The 24335-nt window shown below is 46.0% G+C and overlaps 1 protein-coding gene and 1 non-coding gene across 2 annotated transcripts in view; both read left to right on the forward strand.

The window, feature by feature from the left end:
* Nucleotides 1–13505, forward strand: part of ACSBG2 (acyl-CoA synthetase bubblegum family member 2) — a 29843-nt gene extending 16338 nt beyond the window's left edge. The window contains exons 7-13 of the mRNA XM_057708222.1: nt 2908–3084; nt 7164–7345; nt 7478–7711; nt 9486–9703; nt 11632–11771; nt 11859–12105; nt 13432–13505. Of these exons, the coding sequence (XP_057564205.1) occupies nt 2908–3084; nt 7164–7345; nt 7478–7711; nt 9486–9703; nt 11632–11771; nt 11859–12105; nt 13432–13505 (1272 nt within the window). The remainder of the gene's footprint in view (nt 1–2907; nt 3085–7163; nt 7346–7477; nt 7712–9485; nt 9704–11631; nt 11772–11858; nt 12106–13431) is intronic.
* A 1572-nt stretch (nt 13506–15077) lies between these two features.
* TRNAG-CCC (transfer RNA glycine (anticodon CCC)) lies at nt 15078–15150 on the forward strand. The gene has a single exon. It is a non-coding gene; the product is annotated as a tRNA-Gly (tRNA).
* The last annotated feature ends 9185 nt before the right edge of the window (nt 15151–24335 follow it).

Here is a 24335-nt window from a genome sequence, read left to right on the forward strand (position 1 = left end):
CAACGCAGCCAAAAAAAAAATTATTAAAAATAAAATAAAGTAAAATAGCAAACAAAAATATACCACCCCGCTAGTCCCCGATCTCCCTTTGGCTACTGTTTTTCTTACACTGACATATTCTACACTCACGTGTTTATCATGGACCTCAGCGCCTGAGGGCAGGGGTGCTCTGCCTGGGTCCCTGCTGTGTCTCCGGCGCTGGGTGTACAGGGGGATGCAACCCACTTTGTGGCCTGAACGAATGAAGAGAGTCTGATGAGGACCCCACCCCACCCTGGCCAGCGTCCACGCTCCTAGGGGCTTCCTGGCTGGTGAGATTACCTCCTCCCAGGGGGCTGACAAAAGCCAAGCCCCGGAGCGAGGCTGCCTGTACCTGCATCCCGGCTCTCCCACTTGCCAGCCATGTGACCTGAAAAGATTTCCTTAACTTCTCTGGGCTTCGGTTTGCCCATCTGTAAAACGGAGACAAGAATGGCTGCTACTTCTCAGAGCTGCTAGGAGGGTTAAGTTGTTTCCTATACTGTGTCGGTTAGCTACTGCTGTGTAAGAAACCATTCAAGAACTTAGCAACTGAAAACACCAAGAGTGGATTTCCCTGCTGGCGCAGTGGTTAAGAATCTGTCTGCCAGTGCAGGGGACATGGGTTCAATCCCTGCTCCAGGAAGATCCCACATGCCATGGAGCAACTAAGCCTGTGAGCCACAACTACTGAGACTATGTGCTGCAACTACTGAAGCCCATGTGCCTAGAGCCCGTGCTCTGCAACAAGAGAAGCCATCGCACTGAGAAGCCCATGCACCACAACAAAGAGCATCCCTTGCTCACCACAACTAGAGAAAGCCCACACACAGCAGCAGAGCCTCAATGCAGCCAATAAATAAAAACATACATAAGTAAATAAATAAATAAAATGTTAAAAAAAAAACACAAAAAAAGAAAAACAAAAAAACCAAAAATCACCGAGAGTGTGTTAGCTGACTTAAAACACAGTGTCACCTGGGGTCACTCAGCTGTATTCAGCTGGTGCCCAGGCTGGGCAGGCAGATCCAAGAAGGGCTTCACTCACGCGTCTCGTGGGTCTTGGGCTTCCTCACAGCATGGAGGCATCGAGGCTGTCAAACTTCTCAACGTGGTGCTGGCTCCCCCTGAGGGCAAGCATGCCCTGATACAAAGGCAGGAGCTGCAGTCTATCAGGGTACAACGTCAGAAGTTTACATGGTGCTCCACTCTGTAGGTCAAAACCAGTCGCTAGACTCACCCTGCGAAGGGAAAGGAGAACAGACTCCAGCTCTGAATGGCAGGGGTGGCAGAGAACTTGCAGCAGTCTGTAACCTACCACACAGCCATGAAATGCTCAGGGCAACACCTGGCACACAGCCGAGTTGTTGTCGTCTGTTATTATTTTTAAAACTATCATCATCATCTTTTATAGCAAGAAGTCAAAGCTAGTCCCATATTCTCAGCATACATCAACAGCTCAAAGTTTCTCCTGTTTTTAATAGGGTACTGTGCCATGCTAAGATAAACACACGTGACCCCTCACAGAAACTCCACGAAGTACGATGTGTCATTAACCCCTTTCACAGATGGGGAAACTGAGGCCCAGAGAGGGGAAATGACTTGAGCAAGGTCAGAGAGCAAAGAAAGGTCTGAGCCAGGATCTGAGAACCCAGGAGTGTCTAAACCACTGTAAACCATGGTCTACACACACCTAACCCCTTTTCTCAACAAATGGGTGCTGGGTTCCTCAGGCCACTCTGAGTGGGGGCAGAAGGAAAATTCCCCCCATCCTGAGGCCCAAAGAAAAAAGAGGGATGAATCTTGAGGGCTTACTATAGGCCAAGTGCTTTGCATATTTCATTGCACTTAAACGTCCCTTCTCTTTCCTCATTCATTCAACAAAAACTTGCTGGGCACCTACTATGTGCTGGGCAAACAGCTATGAACAAAACAGACCCAATGGTGGCCCTTGGGAAGGCAGGGAATGAACAAATAAAACCACTCAGGTTGTGGTGAGCGGTACCTAGAGGATTAGACAGATGCTGAGAACCTCAGTTCGGGTGGTATGAGACAGGAGGGGACATTTAACCAGAAATTTCACATCCAAGGAGTCAGTTGTAGAGACATTTGGAGGAAGCCCATCCCAGGCAGTGGGAACAGCCAGTGCAAAGGCCCTGAGGCAGGACCTTGCCTGACATGTTGGAGGAACAGTGCAGAGGCCCGTGTGGCTGGATTAATGAAGCGACTGTTGGCCAGAGATTTATGACAGCAGTAAAAAATACAGATTGCAAAACTAAAGGTATGCTAAAACTTTATATCACTGTATGTGTTGGAGAAGGAAAAGCATTAAGATACTAATTGGGGTATTTATGCCACGGGACTATGGGTGGCATTTTTGTTTGTCGGACAGTGATGGTTTCACAGTTTTACACTGGGCACAAGGCGCCTCTGTGCCTGTTTTACAGATGAACAGATACAGGTTGCAAGGGACTTTAAGCAACAGCCCAGGGTCACTCGGCTAGTAAATGGAGGACTCAGGGTTTGATTCTGGGACCCCTACTGAATCCTTCAGATTTCTGACTTTCTCAACAGCCATTCTGACTCTAGGGTCTGTTGTTGGACCCTAGGGCACCTGCTAATCCCCCAAAGCTGCCCACTGAATTTTACAGCTCCTCCTAACCTCAGGCAAGGTAGTGAACCTTTCTGTGCTTCTGGTTCCCCATCTTACAGATCGGGAGAAAATCACAGTTATCAACCCCAGTGCGTTAAGATGAGGACTAAGTAACTCAGTCTTTGCAAAGTACAGGAGCAGTGCCTAAGCGGCTGCTTTGTGTCTGTTAAACGGCCCTCCGGTGAGGATGAGACACACTGGATTGAGCTGGATCCTAAGTTCCACTTCTGTTCTAGATCACGTGGACGGCGGGGTCGGTGGCGAGGAACTTCAATCTGGCTTCTGCTTCTGAGAGGCAGGAGGTGGTGGTCAGCTACCTTCCTCTCAGCCACATCGCAGCTCAGATGATGGATGTCTGGATACCCATGAAGGTCGGGGCTTTCATCTGCTTCGCTCAACCAGACGCGCTCAAGGTATTAAGGCTGAGGGCAGCCCGGACGCGTGGATGGTTCTGTCGAGACCCAGCTACGGGGGTTCCTTCTCTATCCTCATCTGATGCCCCCAATGAGCAGCATTTGAAACAGTTACCCGCCTTCTTTCAGTTTTTATCTTTATCCAAGTTATGGTATCCATGGTTGTGCAGACTGTACACTGAACAGTCTGCACCTATGACTAAGACGTGAATGGTATTGAAGGCAGAAATGTGCATGTACGTGTGCAGTTTTTTAAGTCAGTATTCCCAACTCCATAAAGCTCCCCAAACCAAATGTTTTTGGCAGTAAAAATCTGACCTGAGTTGATGTGAAGCTATTTGGAGTCTTCACTTTATCCCATTTATTGGGAATAGGTGTATCTACAGAAATATTAACGTGATGGATTTCAGCTGGCTCACCCAGACAACACTGCAGGATTCACATAACAAATGAAATAAGCACCAGATTACCTTACTGAAGGCCAGAGAACTCTAAATTGCAGAACACATCTGGCCCCAAGGGTTTGAAATAAAGGATTTTGGACCTCTTTTGAAAAACAGCAGTGTCCTAACCACCCTCCAGAGGCAACCTCTCTAGAATTTTCAAGAGATTTCTTCTGGCATTTACCTCCAGGTTTTTAAAAATATGTAACACTTTTCTTGACTCAAACACGTTTAAATATCATCTATTACCTTTCTATTGCAATCGGCAAGGATTTAATCCCCTTACACCCCCATCTTCACTCACTTCCTCCTTTCCCATCCTTTCAATGAAAATAATTCTTAGTTAACGCAGCCAAGTAGTTTACTACATGATCACACTTCTTGTCTGATACAACCTTTTGTTTTTTCCCAGAGTTAACAGTTGCCTTTCTTTTCCAATATGGTGGAAGTTTTCTGCATACCCATCATCTCAACTGTCACATGCTTACCAATATTTCCCAAATGTTCTAATATCCAATACTCCATTCTTCTGCCCTAAGCAGGACTGGCTGTTGCTTTAGGTTGTCCTATATTGGGCCCCCCTAGAAGCAGAACCTGGGATGGGATGGAGATTTTTGTAATTAATTGAGCAGAAGCTCTCAGGTGAAAACTGTAAGGGAGTGAGCGGAGCAGGACAGGGCAGGGGAAGAAGAAAAGATGTAAGTTCAGCTGGTGTGTAGGTGGAACTGCCCTTACTCAAACTGATCCCATGGGAATCTCTGAAGCATGAACGGCACCGCAGTGATACTGCTTTGAGGCAAAGGGCCTGGGCTTTTTGTACCCTCATCTCAGACAGTCACTGGCTATAGGCTTATGCACTCATGGGGGTCCATAACTTCCCAGACATTTCTGAATGAAAGCAATTCTTTAAAGAAGAGGGAAGCTGTGGACCATGAGAGATCTGAACAGGACATCAACAGTGTCTTCTACAAGCTGTCACACAGGGATGTCCCTTCCTCCCACGCCTGTCCTGAATCCTCTGTTTTCTAAGGTCCTTGTGTCCCTTTTTGGGTTGCTTCTTCATTTAGCTGGACTTCATCTTTGGTAGGTTTTTCAAGGTAAGTAAGGGAAAGAAAGGGTTCTTATGTGTCCTGACCTTGTAGACGTAACAGAGCCAGAAAAGAACTCTGGAATTTTCCTCAGCTACATTCTCCGTATGTGCTTCCTTTTATTGCTGGAACAAATGACCACAAACCTAGTGGCTTAAAACCACATAAATTTATTCCCTTACAGTTCTGGGGGCCCGAAGTCTAAAATGGGTCTCAATGGGATAAGACCAAAGCATGAGCTGGCCGGTGTTCCTTCTGAAAGCTCTTGGGAAGAATTTATTTCCTTGCCTTTTTCTTTTTTTAGCTTCTAGAGGCCACCTATGTTACTGGGTGGCTAGCCCCTCCCTCCATTTTCAAAGCCAGGAGCACAGAGCATCTTCAGATCTCTCTCTCTCTCTCACACACACCCCTACCTCTGCTCCCGTCGTCACACCTCTCTGACCCTCCTGCCTCCCTCCTACCCCTGTGATGACACTGGGCCAGCCTGGGTGATCCAGGCTAATCTCCCGTAGGCTAAGTCTTAGGGCCCTTGTAATTCCTTCTAGAATGCTCACTCTCCTCTTCTTCGCACGGCTGGCTCCTCCGTGTCATTTAGTTCCCTGCTTAAATATCTCCCTGGCCCCTCTCGGGCACTCTCACATGCCCCATGCTCACTGTCTGAGACACAGTAGACAGTAAATAAATGCGTTATTTGCTGGCTGAATACATAATGTATACACACTCGCCTACAGGGCCTGAGAACCTACCAGCCTCCCACATCCTTATCAACCCCTAATATTGTCAAAAACTTTAAAATTATCAAGCAGGTAGCAAACCCGTCCTGACATTTTTTTTTTCAGCCGTGCCTCGCGGCACGTGGGATCTTAGTTCCCCAACCAGGGATTGAACCTGCTCCCCCTGCAGTGGGAGCGTGGCATCTTAACCACTGGACTGCCAGGGAAGTGCCTGTCTTAACATTTTAAGCAACTGCCAGACTGTTTTCAAAGTGGCTGTGGCACTTTACATCCCCTCCAGAAGTGTAGGAGAGGTCCAGTTTCTCCACATCCTCACCAACACGTGTTTTTATTATCATTATTATTATTACTGCCATGCTAGTGGATGTGAAGTGGTATCTCTGATGTTAATTTGCATTTCTCGAATGATTAATGGTGGTGAGCCACTTTTCACGTGCTTATCGGCTGTTTGTATATCTTCTCTGGAAAAATATCTGTTCAAATTTTTGCCCATTTAAACATTCGGTTTTATGTCTTCTTATTGCTGAATGTTAAGCGTTCTTTATACAAATCCTTTATCAAATATATGACATGCAAATACTTTCCTCCAGTTCTGCGGCTTGTCTCCTCATTTTTTTTTTGTCTCAGTTTCTTGTGTTTCTTTTCGTTTTCAGTGTCTTTTGAAAAGCAAAAAGTGTTTACCTCTAATGAGTGTTAACTCTTCAATGTACTTTTTTCTTTCACGCTTCTGGTGTCATTTGTAAGAAATCACTGCCCACTCCAAGGTCAGAGAGATTTTCTTCCATGTGTTCTTCTGGAGGTTTTTTAGATTTAGCTCTTACTTTTAGGTCTGTGATCTGTTTTGAGGTAATTTTTGTGTTTGGCAAGAAGGCTCTAATTTAGCTAAACATTCGTGTTTTTTTTGTTTGTTTTGTTTTTGATACAGATGTCCATTCCTGCATTAAATTGCCCTGACACTCTTATTGCATGTTAATTGGTGATAAATGTAGATTCATCTCCAGATGTTCAGTTCTGTTCCATCAATCTTTATGTCTATCCTGACACCAAAACCACACCAACGTTATTTTCCCGGCTTTATGGTAGCATGACCTCCTTGTCCCTGTTTACCTGGGGCTTTTCCCAGTTTCGTAAGGGAAAATCCCCCACATTCCAGGAATGCCTCCAGTTCTGGGCAAATCAGGACAACTGATCACCCTACTTTATAACAAGTTTCAAAACCAGGTAGTAAGTCCTCCAATTTGGTTGTTCTTTTTCAAAATTGATTTGGTTATTCTAGGTCCTCTGCATTTCCACATAAATCTTAAGATCAGCTTGTCAATGAAACAGCTTGCCTATTTTTGATAGGGATTACACTGAACCTATAGATCAATCTGGGGGAGAATCTTGCATAACACTCCACTGCATGCTTGCGCCACAGTTTCTTTAGCCAATCCCCCATCATTGGCCATGTAGCCTGTTTCCATCCTATTACAAAACGATGCGCAGTGAATATCTCACACGTTCTTCTCTGTGTACCTGATCTTTCATTCAGCTGAATTCTGTCACCCACAGAAGTGAAGCTGCCAAGTTGCATTTAAAATGTTACTAGTACTGTCACACTGCCTTCCAAAAATAGTTTACCAGTCTGTGCTGTCCACCAAATCCCCAGGGAGAGTGCGACAATCTGATTGGCCACTGGCCAGCCAATGGGTTGGCTCCCTTAGGGCAGGTGCTCACCCTGGTCCAATAAGCCAAAAGAAGGTTCTCCTGGGCTGAGCTGAGGAGAGATGAACATCTGGGGTGCAGGTGTGGCTAACCAGCTCTGTGCCCTGCAGGGCACTTTGGTCAACACTTTGCAGGAGGTAAAGCCTACCGCCTTCCTAGGGGTGCCCCGAATTTGGGAAAAGATGCATGAGAAGGTAAAGGAAACTGTCGGCAAATCTTCAAGCTTGAGGAGAAAGGTGTTTTCATGGGCAAGAAATATTGGCTTCAAGGTCAACTCAAAAAGGATGCTGGGGTAAGTGGCATGTCCAGCGGGGCCAGGCATGGAGGGCAGTGGGTGAGCGGGCTCAGTGTTCTCCTGCTGGGTCCCATCAGCCTCCTCGTGGCTTCATGGCTATAGAGTTCTCCTTGGCGTCCGTGTTCATAGGGGACATGACATTCCCATGAGCTACCACATGGCAAAGGCCCTCGTGTTCAACAAAATCAAGAACTCCCTTGGCCTGGAACGCTGCCGCATTTTTATCAGTGGGGCCGCACCCCTCAACCAAGAGACTGCCGAGTTCTTTCTAAGCCTGGACATACCTATAGGTGAGGCGTACGGTATGAGCGAAAGCTCAGGACCCCATTCCGCGTCCAGCATGCAGAACTACAGGATTCGAAGGTACTGGCCTCCTGGGCAGACTTCTGGTCCTCCAGCCATAGGGGATCAAAGGGATTAAGATGGGAGGGTTGGCGGGCCCCTGGGCTAAAATGAATCCTGACTCGGCGCCTCCAGAATGACCCCGGTTCTCCAGCCTCCGAGCCCCAGATCTTCATGACTGTGGGAAGCCCCAGTTTGTCCGAGAGTCTGCGGACAAAGGGGGAAGGGCTCTCAAACATTCTGTGGACTCTCCCTGCTTGTCATTTGCAAGCTCTGCCTCCAGATGGCCCACCCCAGGCTCGCCCACCCCAGGTTCACCTCCTGAGACCTCGGGACCCTTCATCGCCACCGGGCTTTATCTCAGACACGCCCCCAGGCCCCTCCCAGCTTTCTCCCAAGCTCAGCTCACCTCTGGCTGTAGGATGGAACCCAGTGATACTGACACAGTAAGAACACCAAAGGCAAGTTCCGCTTGGAGTCGGAGAGCCGTGTTCCTTCACAGGACCTCCTGGTTTTGTCCCTTCCTGAACCCCCGCCATGCCGTCACATTGCAAGCCCCGCTCTCCTCTTGTGCTCAGCCAGGTTCCGGCTGCCTTTGACCTTAGCGAAAACTAAGTTCAGTCTTCCCAACCTGGCAAAACGGTCTCCTGGCTCTTACTTTTTTACTTTGCACATCAGTATCTCCCCCTCTCCAGTCTGTAACCCCATCTGGGTCTGTTTTCTGCAGAACCCAGATGCGCACTGGAGTTTTTCTCAAAACCAAAGAGTGGTCCTTTCTTAAAAAGGTGTTTTTTGCTGTGCAGAATTTTTTTTTTTTTTATCTTTACCACGCTGAACTCATCAAAGTTGTATAATAGCTTCTGAGTGTTTCCACATTCCTAGAAATGCTTTTAATGGGGAAGTCATAAGGAGGCTCCCTGTACATTTTAAGCTTCTCAGGCCTGTCTTCTTTTTCCTCTTGCTAACTAAGGGAATCCATACACTTAACTCTAAGACCACTGGCCCTTCTAACTGCCAGTAAAAGAGACCTCAGCAAAGCAGTAAGAAAATACTTCCTTTTCCTCATCCTAAAACCACCCTCTCAAGTAGTATCACTAGTGAAAGGAACTTCATGAAAATCCAAATTTCAGCCAGTGCCATTCTGCCTTGTGGAAGTAACTTTAACCTCTAAAGAGATTCTGGTTCGTTGATTTACTTAAAATCAGCTGTCCTGGTCATTTCCTTCAGGTTGACAAACCTGTTTTCTAGAAGGGGTTTTGTTGTGGTTTTTTTGGTTTTTGTTTTTTTTTTGGCCGTGGCTTGCGGGATCTTAGTTCCCCAACCAGGGATTGAACCCGGGTCCCCGGCAGTGACAGCATGGAGTCCTAACCACTGGACTGTCGGGGAACTCCCTGTTGCTGTTTTTAAGCCAGGAGCACTTCGTCCTTCTCCCATTTATGTGAAGATAAAAACAATCTAGATTCACTTTGCTGTACACCTGAAAATAAAACACTGTAAATCAACTATACTCCAATAAATTTTTAAAATTCCTAATAATAATTGATAATAATAGTAAGACAATCTATACCTCTGCCAGGTTTCCCAGTTCACCAAGTGTCTGGGAATTCGACTCACTTGACTGGACACGCCCTCCCCTCTCCTTGGCCGACACCTCCTCGTGCCCACCGGGTCCTGGGGAGGGTGCAGCGGCAGCCTGAGCCCAGGCCAGCTGAGCAGAGGGTCAGCTGCCTGGGCCACAGACCCGGGCCGACCTGGGTGGGTGACCTCAGTTTTCCTCCCTCCCATCTCCCCGCAGCTCCGGCAAAGTCGTGGATGGGTGTAAGAACATGCTGTACCAGCAGACCGAGGATGGCGTTGGGGAAATCTGCCTCTGGGGCCGGCACGTCTTCATGGGCTACCTGGAGAGGGAGGACGCCACCATGGAGGCCATCGACGAGGAGGGCTGGCTCCACTCCGGGGACCTGGGCCGCGTCGACAGCCAGGGCTTCCTCTTTATCACGGGCCGCATCAAAGGTACCGGGGCTGGGCTCTGCAGGGGACTCCTGCAAGCAGGCGCGCCCTGAACACTGAAGGTTCCCAGCCCCCACCCTTCATGGCGGGGGGCCTCACACAGATGTACAGGGACACCGCAGTCCGCGCACCCTAGCTCTATCCTTGTGCCCAGGATTTGGCCCTTTGCAGGATGGAGCTGGAAAAGAAGCCCATGCTGGGCCTGAAACCTCTGCTCCCTCCCCTGTCATTTGAAGATAACAGTAACTGCAGAGTTATAATGACTAAATGAGGATAAAATGAAATGACGTAGAACAGGGATCAGACAACTTTTCCCATAAAGGGCCCACTCGTAAGTATTTTGGCTACGCAGGACACAGGGTCTCTGTTGTACCACTCAGCTCCACTTGGCTGCTGTGGTACAAAAGCAGCCGTAGAATGATGTGCAGACCGATGGTGGTGGCCGTGTGCCAATACAAATGTCATAGGATTTTCACGTATCGCAGACGTTATTCTTCTTTGGATTTCCTTCCAACCATTTGAAAATGTAAAAACTGTGACAGAAATGTCACGATCACATCTGTTAATGAAAAGCAGCTGTCTGAACGAAAAAAATAAACAAATAAATACATAAAAGTAAAAACCATTTTTAGCTCGTGGCCATGCAAAAACAAGCAGAAGGCGGGATTCAGCCCATGCCAACCTCTGATGCAGAGCATTTGGCATGGAGGCTGACATAGGCAGTAACTCTTCAAGAAGAGGGCTATGTTAGCATTATTCCCATGATAAGCAACAGAAAACCCTCCTTGAGCAGGTTTGAGTGAAAAAGTGAAGCTGTTGGCGCAAAACCAGAAAAGTCCAAAAGGTCATGCTTCAGGCATGGCTGGATCCAGGTACCAAAATGACATCACAAGGAATCTCTTTATCCTTCTGTTACCAAGCTCTCCTCTGTGTTGATGCCATTCTTAAATAGGCTTTTCCAACTTGGTGACAAGATGGCTCCAACAGTCTAGGTTCATCCTAACCCCCAAAGGGACGAGAAAGAGTGTAGTATTCCCGATAGCGTCAGCAAGTTTTAGGCCTGATTCTCACTGGGTCTTCTTGGGTCAGTATCCCATCTCAGAATGAATCACTGTAGAGGATGGAATGTGCTGACTGGTCAGCCCTGGTCACATGCTCACCCTGATAGCCCATGCCCCCAAAACCACATAAATATGGGAGGGTAGCTCCCTAAAGAAACAGGAAGGAGGAGTCATTGGGCAGATGACAACAGAGATGTCCATTACGGGATCAAACTAGTGCTCTAACAACCCTAGCAAGGACAACTGTGAGATCACGGGATGGAATGGAGAGAGCTTGGGTGGGTAGGACAGGAAGCAGCGAGCATCCCAGGATGAAAGAACAAGTAAAGATTGTGGCTGGGGCAGGAGGAGGGGCTCCTGAAGAATTTCATAGTTAGGGGGGAGAACGTGATACAATTCTTTTAGGCCTTGCCAAAATTGGGGATGTCACACACACCCTCAGGGTCAGCCTGGACTTTGGGTCTTTGGGAGGTGCCAAAGGATGGGAACAGCAGGAAACAGAAAGAGAGGGCGTGGTCAGAGGTATCTGACTATCTTCCGAGCAGGACATACTGGAGAGCCTGGAACAGGGTATGGGGGACCAAGAAACAGGCAAGGAGTTCATAAGATGCTGTCCAAGTGGAATGCCCAGGACTTGGGTGCTTAATGGGACTCCGAAGAAGACGGGGAGGAGGGACAGAGTGACTTTGGGTCTGTGGCTTGGAGACGGACAGGGAGAGAGTCCTGGCCGTGGGCAGAGGTCCTTGCTGCTTCTGGGGTTTTCTAGGTGAGTGGTCACTGGTGCCAACCTCTGGGCTCTGCTGTCTGCAAAGGGGCAGGGCTTTTGGATTGTCATGGCTGAACCCACACCCCAGCCACGCTCTGTTTCAGAAATTATCATCACTGCCGGTGGCGAGAACGTGGCCCCCATTCCCATCGAGAACCTGGTTAAGGGGAAGATTCCAATCATCAGTCATGCCATGATAGTGGGAGATAAGGCCAAGTTCCTGGGTGTTCTCCTGACGCTGAAGGTAACGTGGGTGTTCTGGGGAGAGGGATCCGCTTCCTGGTCCTCAGGGCTGCATGCTGGGTGTTGTGACAGGGGTGTCTCGGGGCAGTGTGAGGTCGACAAGACGACCGGAGAGCCGCTGGACAAACTGACCTGGGAGGCCATCAAGTTCTGCCGGGACACAGGCAGCCAGGCGTCCACCGTGTCCGAGATCCTGGAGCTGCGAGACCCCCTGGTCTACACGGCCATCCAGAAAGGCATAAATGCTGTGAATGAGCAAGCCATCTCCAACGCGCAGAAGATTCAGAAGTGGGTCATCTTGGAGAAGGACTTTTCCATCAGTGGCGGGGAGCTGGGTGAGTGGCCTGGAGAGCTGGTGGCCCTGCCACTTGGAGGCTGGTCCCTTGCTAGTGTCCAGGGCCACTGTGGGCTCTGAAGAGACGTGTCTTTTTTCCTGGGAGTCAGAATGTCTGTGGGACCAGCCGTGGACCAGGAGCGGGACGTGGCCACTACCAGCTAACTGGTATCCAGCTCTCCCCAACCACACACACACACACACACACACACACACACACACAGCCCCTTCTCCCCAGGGCAGCACAGCCCCCACGCTGGGAATAAAATCTCAACTCCTTACAATGGCTCGACACGCGCTCTCTCCTGCCATCCTCTCTCTGCCTCCTCCACCTGGAATGCACAGGCCTCCCCGTTGTTCCCACAACTCTCCAGGCACCATCCTGCCTCAGGGCCTTTGCACCTGCTGCTTCCTCTGCCTGGAATGCTCTTCCCCCTCAATTCTTTGCCCGAAAGGCTCCTTCTCATTGTCCGGGTCTTACCCTAAAGGCCACCGCCTGAGAGCAGCCTTCCCTGACCATCCTGGCCACAGTAGCTTACTGTCACTCCTAACACATCAACCCTGTAGTCCACAGTCACACCTATCATACTGCTCTGTCTTCCTGCCTCCCTAACACATCAGAGTCTGAAAGTACCCTACGCATTAGTTTATTTTTGCCTGTCTCCCCCTCCCCCCAAGAGGGGAGGGGTCGGGTGGGGTCCTGCCTTCTCCTGATGTCCCCCCGGGGCTGGCTCAGCTGTATTCCCAACAGCGTGGATCGCAGGAAGTTGGGCGTGTAGCAGGCATGAGGCCTTGAACAACCTGGGTTCACATCCTGGGCCTGCAGCACTGAGTAGTGACTTGTCCCTCCGAGCCCCGGTCTTTTTCCCTATGAGTTGGAAACGCAATCCTCAGGCAGGTGGGGGGTGTCCGGGACACCTGGAGGGAAGTCCAAACCCCATGGTGACCGGAGCCTACAGAGCATCCTGAACTGCGGATGAAACAACTCCTGGTTCAGGCGTTCGCCCCGCCATGTACTTGCTGGGTGACCTCGGAGTGACTGGCCCTCTCAGAGCCTCTCCTATAAAATCGGTGGTGGTGGTGGGGTGTCCTTCCTGTATCAGGCACAGAGCTCCACGTGCTCTCCACCTACCAGCTCACGGAATCCTCACCACGGCCCAAGGACAAGGTAGCGAGTCTCTTATCCCCGCGGATGGCAAAGGCAGTGCCCCCAGAAAGTCAAGGGCACAGCCGGCCACCAGCCCAACCCCTGTCTCCTGGTCATGCCCAGGGCACGTGGACGCTTATTGCATCCCCACACCTGAACCGGTTTCTCCTTTGTCGGCAGGTCCAACGACAAAGATTAAAAGACATTTCATAATTCAGAAATACAAAAAGCAAATCGATAACCTCTACCAGTGACTTCTTTCGTGGAGCTGCTCCCGGCTGCCCTGATGGCAAGACTGGCTTTGCTGGGCTGTGCCTCAGACAAGTCCAGCACAGGTGGTCTCCCAGAGTAGCAGGTGGGTCCCTGAGTGGAACCGCAGGGGCCCCGCGTGTGCACATACGTGCATGGCTGCGCGGGTTCTGGGTAGTGTCTGCCCTGAGCTCAGGCTCCACCCGGGTCCCAGCAGGGCGCGCACACTCCTTCCTCCTCGGCCGCCAACTCTGTTAGCTGTTCTTCCTGCCTTTTCCACTTGTCTCGTGGAGGGAGCAGGGCAGTCTTCCCATCCAGGACCAGAGCTTTTTGTGAAATGCCCAAATGTTTCATTGTGGCTTATCTGGAGAAGTCCTTTTGTCAGAAACTGTGGGTGGGGGAGGTTCTACTGGCCGGGAACCCAAGGAATGAGGTGTGTCTGCCCATCCTGGGGGGTGAGGGATGGAGACTTGAGCTCTTCCACCCGCCCCTCTTCTCTTTCTTTCCCTCCCCCGGGTCTTGTTCACAAGGAGCCCCCGTGATGCCAGCAGTCACTGGTAGGGTTCTGGAAACCCAGCTAGAAGCACAGTGCGGGCAGAGAGGAGGACACATGTTCAGTTGTAACCCTTTCGCAGTCAAATCATTCTTGTCCGATGCCCGCAGCCTACACACCTGTATGAGTTTCCTAGGACTGCCATTAAACAAAGTTCCACAGACTTGGCAGGGGGGGCGCTTAAACAACAGGAATTTCTTTTCTCAAGGTTCTGGAGGCTGGAAGTCTCCAAGGTCAAAGTGTTGGCTGGGCTGGTTCCTTCTGAAGCCCCTCTCCTTTGCTTGTAGATGGCCATTTTCTCTCTGCATCTGTGTCCAAATTTCCCCTTCTTACAAAGACACTTGTCCTATTGGATCGCTGTCCCCTGGAATGGTCTCATTTTAACTTGATGACCTCCATAAAGACCCCATCTGCAGATACACTCCCATCCTGAGGTCCTCGGTGTCAGAGCTTCAATATACGAATTTGCGGAGGGGAACACAGGCCAGCCCATAACGCCACCAGATCTGTTTTCTTTTCTTCATTGTTAACTGATTTAACTCCTGTGCACCTTCATCTGTCAAAGTTTCGCGGGTGAGCCCAGCTGCTAAACACAGTGCATTCATCGTTCTGCATCTTTTGCAGGATTTCCAATCTCACTTTGCGATTGGGTAAGAAACAGACCATCCGACACTGATGTGGAGGTGGAAGGTGGACCCTCTTTGCACCTGTGTTGTCCAGTATGGCAGCCACTGGCCCACATGTGGCCTGTCTGAACTGAGATGTGCTGTAGGTGTAAAACCCACACTGGGATCTGAAGTCTGGGTACAAATTACAGAATATAAAAATCTCATTCATATTTTAAAATATCAATTGAATGTTGGAAAGATATTCTTCAGGACATACTGGGTTACACTGAACATAGCACCTAAATCAATTTCACCAGTTCCTTTTTTGTGTGGCTACTAGAAAATTTTAAATTACGTCAGTGGCTCACATGATACTTCTCTTGGAGAGTGCTTCTCTGAAGTTCATTGGAGGGACTTCCCTGGTGGTGTAGTGGTTAAGACTCTGCACTCCCAATGCAGGGGGCCCAGGTTCAATCCCTGGTCAGGGAACTAGATCCCACATGCATGCGGCAACTAAGAGTTCACATGCTGCAACTAAGAGTTCACATGCCACAACTAAGAGTTCTCATGCCATAACTAAGGAATCTGCCTGAGACCCCAGTGCAACCAAATAAATCAATTTAAAAAATAAAGTTCATTGGAGAGGGATTCCGTTTTTTCCTCTAATTTCTAAGTGGAGTATTTCCATTCTGGAGTGTTTCCCCCTTACAGTACCTTGTGGGGTCTCAGGCAGTCAACGTATAACACACATACCAAGGATCCCCACGTGATAACTTGTCTTTCTCTTCTCTCCAGCCTCCGAGAGGAAGACCCCATTGCAATGTGATTTGCTGCTCTGGGCAGGGACTTGAGTCTCTCGTGTTTTTAAGAAGCCAGATTCCCTGTGGGTCAGTCTCTTCGCCCTCCATCTGTTGATGAGGTACCCCCTCTCGGACATGCTGTGCCTCGACGCGACAGGACCATCACAGATCTCTGAATCCCTACAAACCTTCAGGGCACGTTCCTGGGGAAGTTGATGGGGAAGTCTCTGAAAAACTGCCTACGTAGAAGAAAGATCTGACCTTGTGGGTTCCAACTGGCTTTTTATTTCCTCCCCAGAGGACGGACTTGAGACATCAGAGAAGAAACGCATTCACACATTTGAAGAAGAACTGCGCCCCCAAACCCACACGCCTTCCTGGAAGCAACTCAGAACCCCTTCCAATAAGTTCCAACAATAAAGCACTTCAGCACCTCATGTCCTGATTTTTGGCCAGAGCGAACAGCTTGTCCTTTGTTGAGAAGCTCAGACTCTGAAATCAGTTCTGGGTTCAAATTTTGACCGGCTGTGTGAGTTCAGCCTTCTGAGCCTTGGCGGGGGCGGGGGGGGGTGTTATTTGTGAAAACAGACCCCCGTCTCACAGGGTGGTGGTGGAGGTGCATCAGGATGACCAACAGGGGGCCGTGTCTGACGCCCCAAAGCCCGTGACACCCATTAACAGTGACCATCAGGGCACCCCATCGGTCCTGGTGAACAGCTGCGATTCTTGATGAATTCCACCTTCTGGGAAAGATGAGTCTGCTGTCGTCATAAGGTCCGAGACAGCAGCAGCTTGAAAGAAGACAGAACTTTCTTCCTCTCTTGTCCAGCGGTCCACGTATGGACAGACCAGAGCTGATACAGCACACCCACAGTACTGGTCCCTGAAAGAGTATCAGCGGGGGGAATAGGGAGGGAGGAAAAAAAACTTCCAGTGTCCTTTGAGGCTCTAGATATCCAGAAGCACCCCTTTTCTTGTAGTCTCCCTTTTTAAGTGTCAAATTATAAATCGATCAGAAACGTACAAAGACGTTCTCCTCGCAAGAAGGGTTTGGTGCAGATAAGGCCAAAGCCCTCCTCATCGATTTGGTAAGTTTTTATGTTTTTCAATATATAAGAAGAGTCAATCCGGTTTATTTGCAGGTTCCATATTTACAAGTTTGCCTGCTCACTAAAATCATTTGTAACCCCCAAAATTAATGCCTCTGGAGCTTTTGCAGTTGCCTCTGGAAACGCGCAGAGCAGTGGCAAATTCAAACAACCCAACGTGCACGTTCGCGGCTGAAGGTCAAACAAGGTGCCTCCTCACTTTGGCTTATACTGTGAAGGTGTCTTTTAAGGGGTCTATTTAGCGCTATGTGTTTTGCATTTTTGTTGGTGGTTTCACTGTTGAAAATGGCGCCCGAGTGTAGTGCTGAAGTACTGACTAGTCTTGAGTGCAAGAAGGCGGTGATGTGCCTTATGGAAAAATATACACGTGTTAAATAAGCTCTGTTCAGGCATGAATTCTAGTGGTGTTGGCCATGAGTTCAACGCTAGTGAATCGTCAGTGTATACTAAGGTGTCCCCAAACAGAAACACTGATCAGTGGATAGACATGTGTCACCGGGGGAGGGGGATCAAGATGGTGGAGTGGGAGGATGTGGAGCTTGGAGTCAGATCTGGGGCGGACAGGTCCTAGGAGGTCCCAGGTGGCAGCACAGCCACCCTGATTCCTGCAGCCACAGCACCAGCCCACTCCACACCACAGTCCAGCACTAGGTCTGGGATGAACACCATGGAGAAAGGGACATGACCTTGGGCTACTTTGGGCGTCGCTGTGACCACACGGGCCTCACCTGCTTCAGCGGTCACCTCCACACACTCAAGGGAAAGGGATGCTGGACAAACTGAACCCTCAGGACTCCAACTCCCATAGCTGGGGAGCAGATGCCACCATGACAGGGTGGTGACAGCCACGGAGCAAAGAGGAAGCCCCACCCAACACCCCCAGCACAGGCTCTGGACGCCACAACACCAACCAAACCCCCTACCAAGACCGTAGCTGCCAGCACACCCCGAGGAAAGATGTGGCCGGCGTCCATACTAAAACCAGCCCCCGTGCCAAAAATACTGGACTCACACAGTCTACACAGGGACACTCCCACATAAAAACACCCCTGCAAGACCACAGCAGATAACTGTTTCTTCCTAAATTCACAGCCATGGAGAAAGTTAAGTGAAATGAAAAAGCAGAGGAACTACTCCCAATTGAAAGAATGAGAGAAATCCCCCAAAAGAACAAGTGATGAAAGAGACCTCCCCAGTCTACTAGACCCCAAGTTCAAGAAAGAGGTCATAAAAATGGTAAAGGAGTTAAGAAAGATTAACAGAAATGCAGATCACTGCAACAAGGAAGTAGAAACTATAAAGATGAACCAGTCAAAATTAGGCAATTCAACTGGTGAGATAAAAACCAATCTAGGAGCAATGAATAGCAGACTAAGCAACACAGAAGAATAAGTGACCTGGAACAGAGAAGGATGAAAATCACCCAATGAGAAGAGCAGACAGAAAGACAAATGAAAGAAATGAAGACGGCATAAGAGCTCTACAGAATAATATAAAGCATGCCAACCTACACGTAATAGGGGCTTCAGAAGAAGAGAAAGGGATCAAAAATGTATTTGAAGAAATTATGGCTGAAAACGTCCCAAACCGAAAGAAGGAAGCAGATATCCAGGTACAGGAAGCACAGAGGGTCCCAAGCAAGATGAACCCAAACAGACACATACCGAGACATAATTAAAATGGTCAAAGTTAAAGAGAAGATTCAAAAGACAGCAAGAAAAAGAGTCAGTTATAAGGAAACTCCCATAAGACTATCAGCTGAATTCGCTGCAGAAACTCTGCAGGCCAGAAGCGAGTGGCATGATATATTCAAAGTCCTGAAAGAGAAAAACCTGTAACTCAGGATACTCTAGCTGGCAAGATTACCATTAAAAACAGAGGGAGAGGGACTTCCCTGGCGGTCCAGTGGTTAAACTCTGTGCTTCCAATACAGGGGGTGCAGGTTTGATCCCTGGTGGGGGAACTAAGATCCCGCATGCTGCACTGTGCAGCCAAAAAAATAAAAAATAAAACAAATAGAGGAAGAGATAGATTTCTCAGACAGGCAAAAGCTAAAAGAATTCAACAATACTAAACCTACCCTAAAAGAAATATTGAAAGATCTTCTTTAAATAAAAAGGAAACAAGACTCTAAGAGAAAGGGAAAATCACAACAGGAAGGGCAGATATAGAAAAGGACTGAAGATCACTTAAGCCAACATACAGAATTTAAAAAATAAAAAAACTGTGTAGAAGCAATTACGACTACAATTAACAGCAAAAGAATAAGCATGAAGATGTAAAATAGGACACCAAAATCACAAAATATGGGGGAGACAAGTATAAAAATGTAGATCTTTCAGAATGTGTTTGAACTTACATGACTATCAGTTTAAAGCAAGTAGATACAGTTATGGGTCAACAAACTCAAAATCCAGGGTAACCACAAATCAAAAACATAAGATTCACAAAAAACAGAAAGCGACTCAAGTGTTCCACAAAAGAAAAAAAAAACAAAAACAAAACCAACAACCATCAAACCAAAAAAGGAGAGATGGAAAAAAGAAATGAACAAGGAACTACAAAAACAAGGTTTAAAATGGCAGTAAGTACATATCTATTAATAATTACTTTAAATATCAATGGACTAAATGCTAGGATCAGAAGACACAGAGTGTGGCAGTTTGGATAATAAAACAAGAACCTACAATATGTTGCCTACAAGAGACCCACTTAAGGCTGAAAGACACACACAGACTGATAGCGATGGGATTGAAAAAGACATTTCATGCAAATGGAAAGGACAAGAAAGTGGGTGCAGAATACTCATATCAGACAAAACAGATTTTAAAACAAAGTCCATAAAGAATAACAATGAAGGACATTATATAAGGGCAAAGGGATCAAAACAAGAAGAGGATATTACACTCATTAACACATATGCACCCACTATGGGAGCCCCTAAATATATATAACAAATACTACTAGACACAAATGGAGAAAATGACAAGAATAAAATAATAGCAGGAGACTTTAACACACCACTGACATCAATGGACAGATCTTTCAGACAGAAAATCAGTAAGGCAACAGAGGCCCTAAATGATACAATAAATCAGTTACACTTAATTGATGTCTACAGAACATTACACCCGAAACAAAACAAAACAAAACAATCACCCCAGAATACACATTCTTTTCAAGTGCTCAGTGAACATTCTCTAGGAGGCCACACACTAGGTTACAAAACAAGCCTCAACAAATTTAAGAGGATAGAAATTATTTCAAGCATCTTCTCTGACCACAATGGTATGAAACTAGAAATCAACCACAGAAAGAAAAACAGGAAAAGAGTAAGCACATGGAAACTAAACAACATGCTGCTAAAAAACCAATGGTCAACAATGAAATCAAAGAAGAAATCAGAAAATACCTAGAGACAAGTGAAAATGAAAACACAACCTTACAAAATCTATGAGGTGCAGCAAAAGCAATCCTAAGAGGGACATTCATAGCAATAGAGGTCTTCCTCAAGAAACAAGAAGAAATCTAAATAATCTAACCTCCCCTCTAAAACAATTAGAAAAAGAACAAGTGAAACCTAACGTTAGCAGAAGGAAGGAAATTATAAAGATGAGAAAGAAAATAAATAAAATAGGGATTAAAAAAAACAGAAAAGATTTAAAACAAAAACCAAAAGCCAAGAGATGGTTTTTTGAAAAGATAAATAAAATGGACAAACCACTAGCTAGGCTCACCAAGAAGAAAAGAGAGGACCCAAACAAATTAAGAAATGAAAGAGGAGAAATAACAACAGATACCACAGAAATACAAAAAAAAAAAAATCACAAGAGAATACTATGAACAATTTTACACCAACGAATTGGACAACCTACAAGAAATGGACAATTCCTAGAAACATACAGCCTGCCAAATCTGAGTCAAGAAGAAACAGATATTTTGAACAGACTGATCACTAGAAGCAAAATAGGATCTACAGGTTAAAAAACTCCCTAGAAACAAAAGCCCAGGACCGAATGGATTCACTGGGGAATTCTACCAAATGTACAAACAATTTATACTTATCCTTCTCAAACTATTCCAAAAGATTAAAGAGAAGGGAAGCCTCCCAAATTCATTCCATGAAGCCACCATCACCCTGATACCAAAACCAGACAAAGATACTACAAAAAATGAAAACTATGGGCCATTATCTTTGATGAACACAGATGCAAAAATCCTCAACGAAGGATCAGCAAACCAGATCCAAAAATATATAAAAAGGATCATACACTATGATCAAGTTGGATTCATTCCAGTGTTATAAAAATGGTTCAACATATGCAAATCAATCAATGTGATACACCACATTAACAAAAGGAAAGACAAAAACCATGTGATCATTTCAATAGACACAGAAAAAGCATTTCAAAAATTCAACAACCATTCATGATAAAATTGCTCACCAAAGTGGGTAGAGAGGGAACACATCTCAACATAATAAAAGCCACTTACAACAAACCCACAGCCAACAGAATACTAAATGGTGAAAACCTGAAAGTTTTCCTGCTAAGTTAAGCAACAAGACAAGGATGCCCACTCTCACCACTTCTATTCAACACAGAATTCAAAGTCCCAACCACAGTCATCAGAAAAGAAGAAGAAATAAAATGTACCCAAATTGGAAGGGAAGAGATAAAACTGTCACTATTCACGGGTGACATGACACTACATAGAGAGAACCCCAAAGTCTCCACACAAAAACTATTAGAACTAATAAATGAACTAAACAAGAAAAGATAGCAGCATAGAAGATTAATATACAGAAATAGGTTGCATTTCTTTACACTAACAGTGTACTATCAGAGAAAAAATTTTTTTAAATGTCATTTAAAATCGTGTCAAAAAAAAAAAAAGAAAGAAAAAAAAGAAAGAAAAAACCTAGGAATAAAGTTAACCAAGGGGGTGAATGACCTATACACTGAAAACTATAAAACACTGATAAGGGAAACCAAAAATGATTCAAATAAATGGAAAGATATCCAATGCTCTTGGATTGGAAGAATTAACACCGTTAAAATGGGCATACTACCCAAAGAAACTACAGGTTTAATGCAATCTCTATCAAACTACTCATGACATTTTTCACAAAACTAAAACAAATAATACTAAAATTTTTTTTTTTTAATACTAAAATTTATATGGAACCACAAAAGACTCAGAAACGCCAAAGCAATCCTGAGGAAAAAGAACAAAGCTGGAGGCATGACCCTTCCAGAGTTAAGACATACTACAAAGCTACAGTAATCAAAACAGTGTGGTACTGGTGCAGAAACACACATATAGATCAACTGAACAAAACAGAGAGCCCAGAAACAAACCCATACAACTATGGTCAATTAATCTATGACAAAGGAGGCAAGGATATACAATGGAGAAAAGACAGTCTCTTCAACAAGTGGTGCTGGAAAAGCTGGATAGCTATATGTAAATCAATGAAATGAGAACACTCCCTCACACCATACACAAAAATATACTCAAAATGGTTTAAAGACTTAAATATAAGACATGACATCATAAAACTCCTAGAAGATAACATAGGAAAAACATTCTTGGACATAAATTTTCTTAGATCAGTCTTCCAAGGCAAAAGAAATAAAAATTAACAAATGGAACCTAATCAAACTTAAAAGCTTTTGTATAGCAAAGGAAACCATCAACAAAACAAAAAGACAACCTATGGAATAGGAGAAAATATTTGCAAACAATGCAATCAATAAGGGGTTAATATCCAAAATATACCAACAGCTCATACAACTCAATGTCAAAAAAAACCCAAACAACCCAATCGAAAAAAGGGCAGGAGATTCAAATGGACATTTCACCAAAGAAGACATACAGATGGCCAACAGGCACATGAAAAGATGCCCAACACCACTAATTATTAGAGAAATAAAAATAAAAACTACAATGAGGTACCACCTCACACTGGTCAGAATGGCCACCATCAAATATTAGAGAGGGTGTGGAGAAAGGGGAACCCTCCTACATTGTTGGTGAGAAAGTAAACTGATGCAGCCACTATAGAAAACAAGATGGAGAGTCCTTAAAAAACCTAAAAATAGGACTTCCTAGGTGGCGCGGTGGTTAAGAATCTGCCTGCCAATGCAGGGGACACAGGTTCAAGCCCTGCTCTGGGAAGATTCCACATGCCACGGAGCAACTAAGCCCGTGCGCCACAACTATTGAGCCTGTGCTCTAGAGTCCGTGAGCCACAACTATTGAGCTTGTGTGCCGCAACCACTGAAGCCCATGCGCCTAGAGCCTGTGCTCCACAACAAGAGAAGCCACTACAATGAGGAGTCTGCGCACCACAATGAAGAGTAGCCCCTGCTCTCAGCAACCAGAGAAAGCCCGTGTGCAGCAACAAAGACCCTACGCAGCCAATAAATAAATTAATTAATAAATTAATTTATTTTAAAAAAAACCCTAAAAATAGCGCTATCATATGATCCAGCAATGCCTCTCCTGAGCATATATCTGGAAAAGACAAAAACTTCAATTCAAAAAGATACATGCACCTCAATGTTCATAGCAGCACTAGTTGTAACAGCCAAGACATGGAAACAACCCAAGTGCCCATCAACAGATGACTGCCTTAAGATGTGACTATATATATACACGTGTATACATATATATACATGTATATACAGTATGTATCTCTCTCACACATAATGGAATACTACTTCAGCCATAAAAAAGAATGAAATATTGCCACTTGCAGCCACATGGTTGGACCTAGAGATTATTATACTTAGTGAAGTGAGTCAGAGAAACACAAATATTATATCACTTATATGAAGAATCTAAAAAATAATACAAACGAATCTATATACAAAACAGAAACAGATTCACAGGTTACCAAAGGGGAAAGGGAGGGGAAGAGGGATAGATTAGGAGTATGGGATTAACAGATACAAACTACTATACATAAAACAGATTAACAACAAGGATTTATTCTACAGCACAGGGAACTATATTCAATACCTTGTAATAACCTATAATGAAAACATATGAAAAAAATATATGTATAACTGAATCACTTTGCTATACACCAAAAAACACTCAAACGCAGTAGACAAATACATGTATTTTCTCAATGGTTTTCATCCTGGCCTCACTGTTCTCTTGATAGCTGTTCTTTGAGAAATGAAAAACTACTAAGTTTAGAAAGACTTTTTTTCAACTTATTTTTAAAATTGTGGTAAACACAAGATTTACCATTTTATGTTACTTTACCATTTTAACCACTTAAAAATATAAAGTTCAGGGACTTCCCTGGTGATACAGTGGTTGGGAGTCCACCTGCCAATGCAGGGGACATGGGTTCGATCCCTGGTCCGGGAGGATCCCACATGCCGTGGAGCAACCAAGCTCATGCACCACAACTACTGAGCCTGCACTCTAGAGCCCACGAGCCACAACTACTGAGCCTGCCGTGAGGCAAATACTGAAGCCCCCGTGCCCAGAGCCCATGCGCCGCAACAAGAGAAGCCACTGCAATGAGAAGCCCATGCACTGCAACAGAGTAGCCCGCACTCGCCACAACTAGAGAAAGCCCGCGCACAGCTACAAAGACCCAACGTGGCCAAATAAATAGATAAATAAATAAATAAAATATACAGTTCAGTGGGATTAAATACATTACACTGTTGTGCATGTTGCAAAACTGAAACTCTGTACACTTTAAACAACTCCCTGCACCCCCGCTCCCCTGGCAACCACC

The sequence above is a fragment of the Hippopotamus amphibius genome, chromosome 15 (genome assembly GCF_030028045.1).
Source record: "Hippopotamus amphibius kiboko isolate mHipAmp2 chromosome 15, mHipAmp2.hap2, whole genome shotgun sequence".
NCBI lineage: Eukaryota > Metazoa > Chordata > Mammalia > Artiodactyla > Hippopotamidae > Hippopotamus > Hippopotamus amphibius.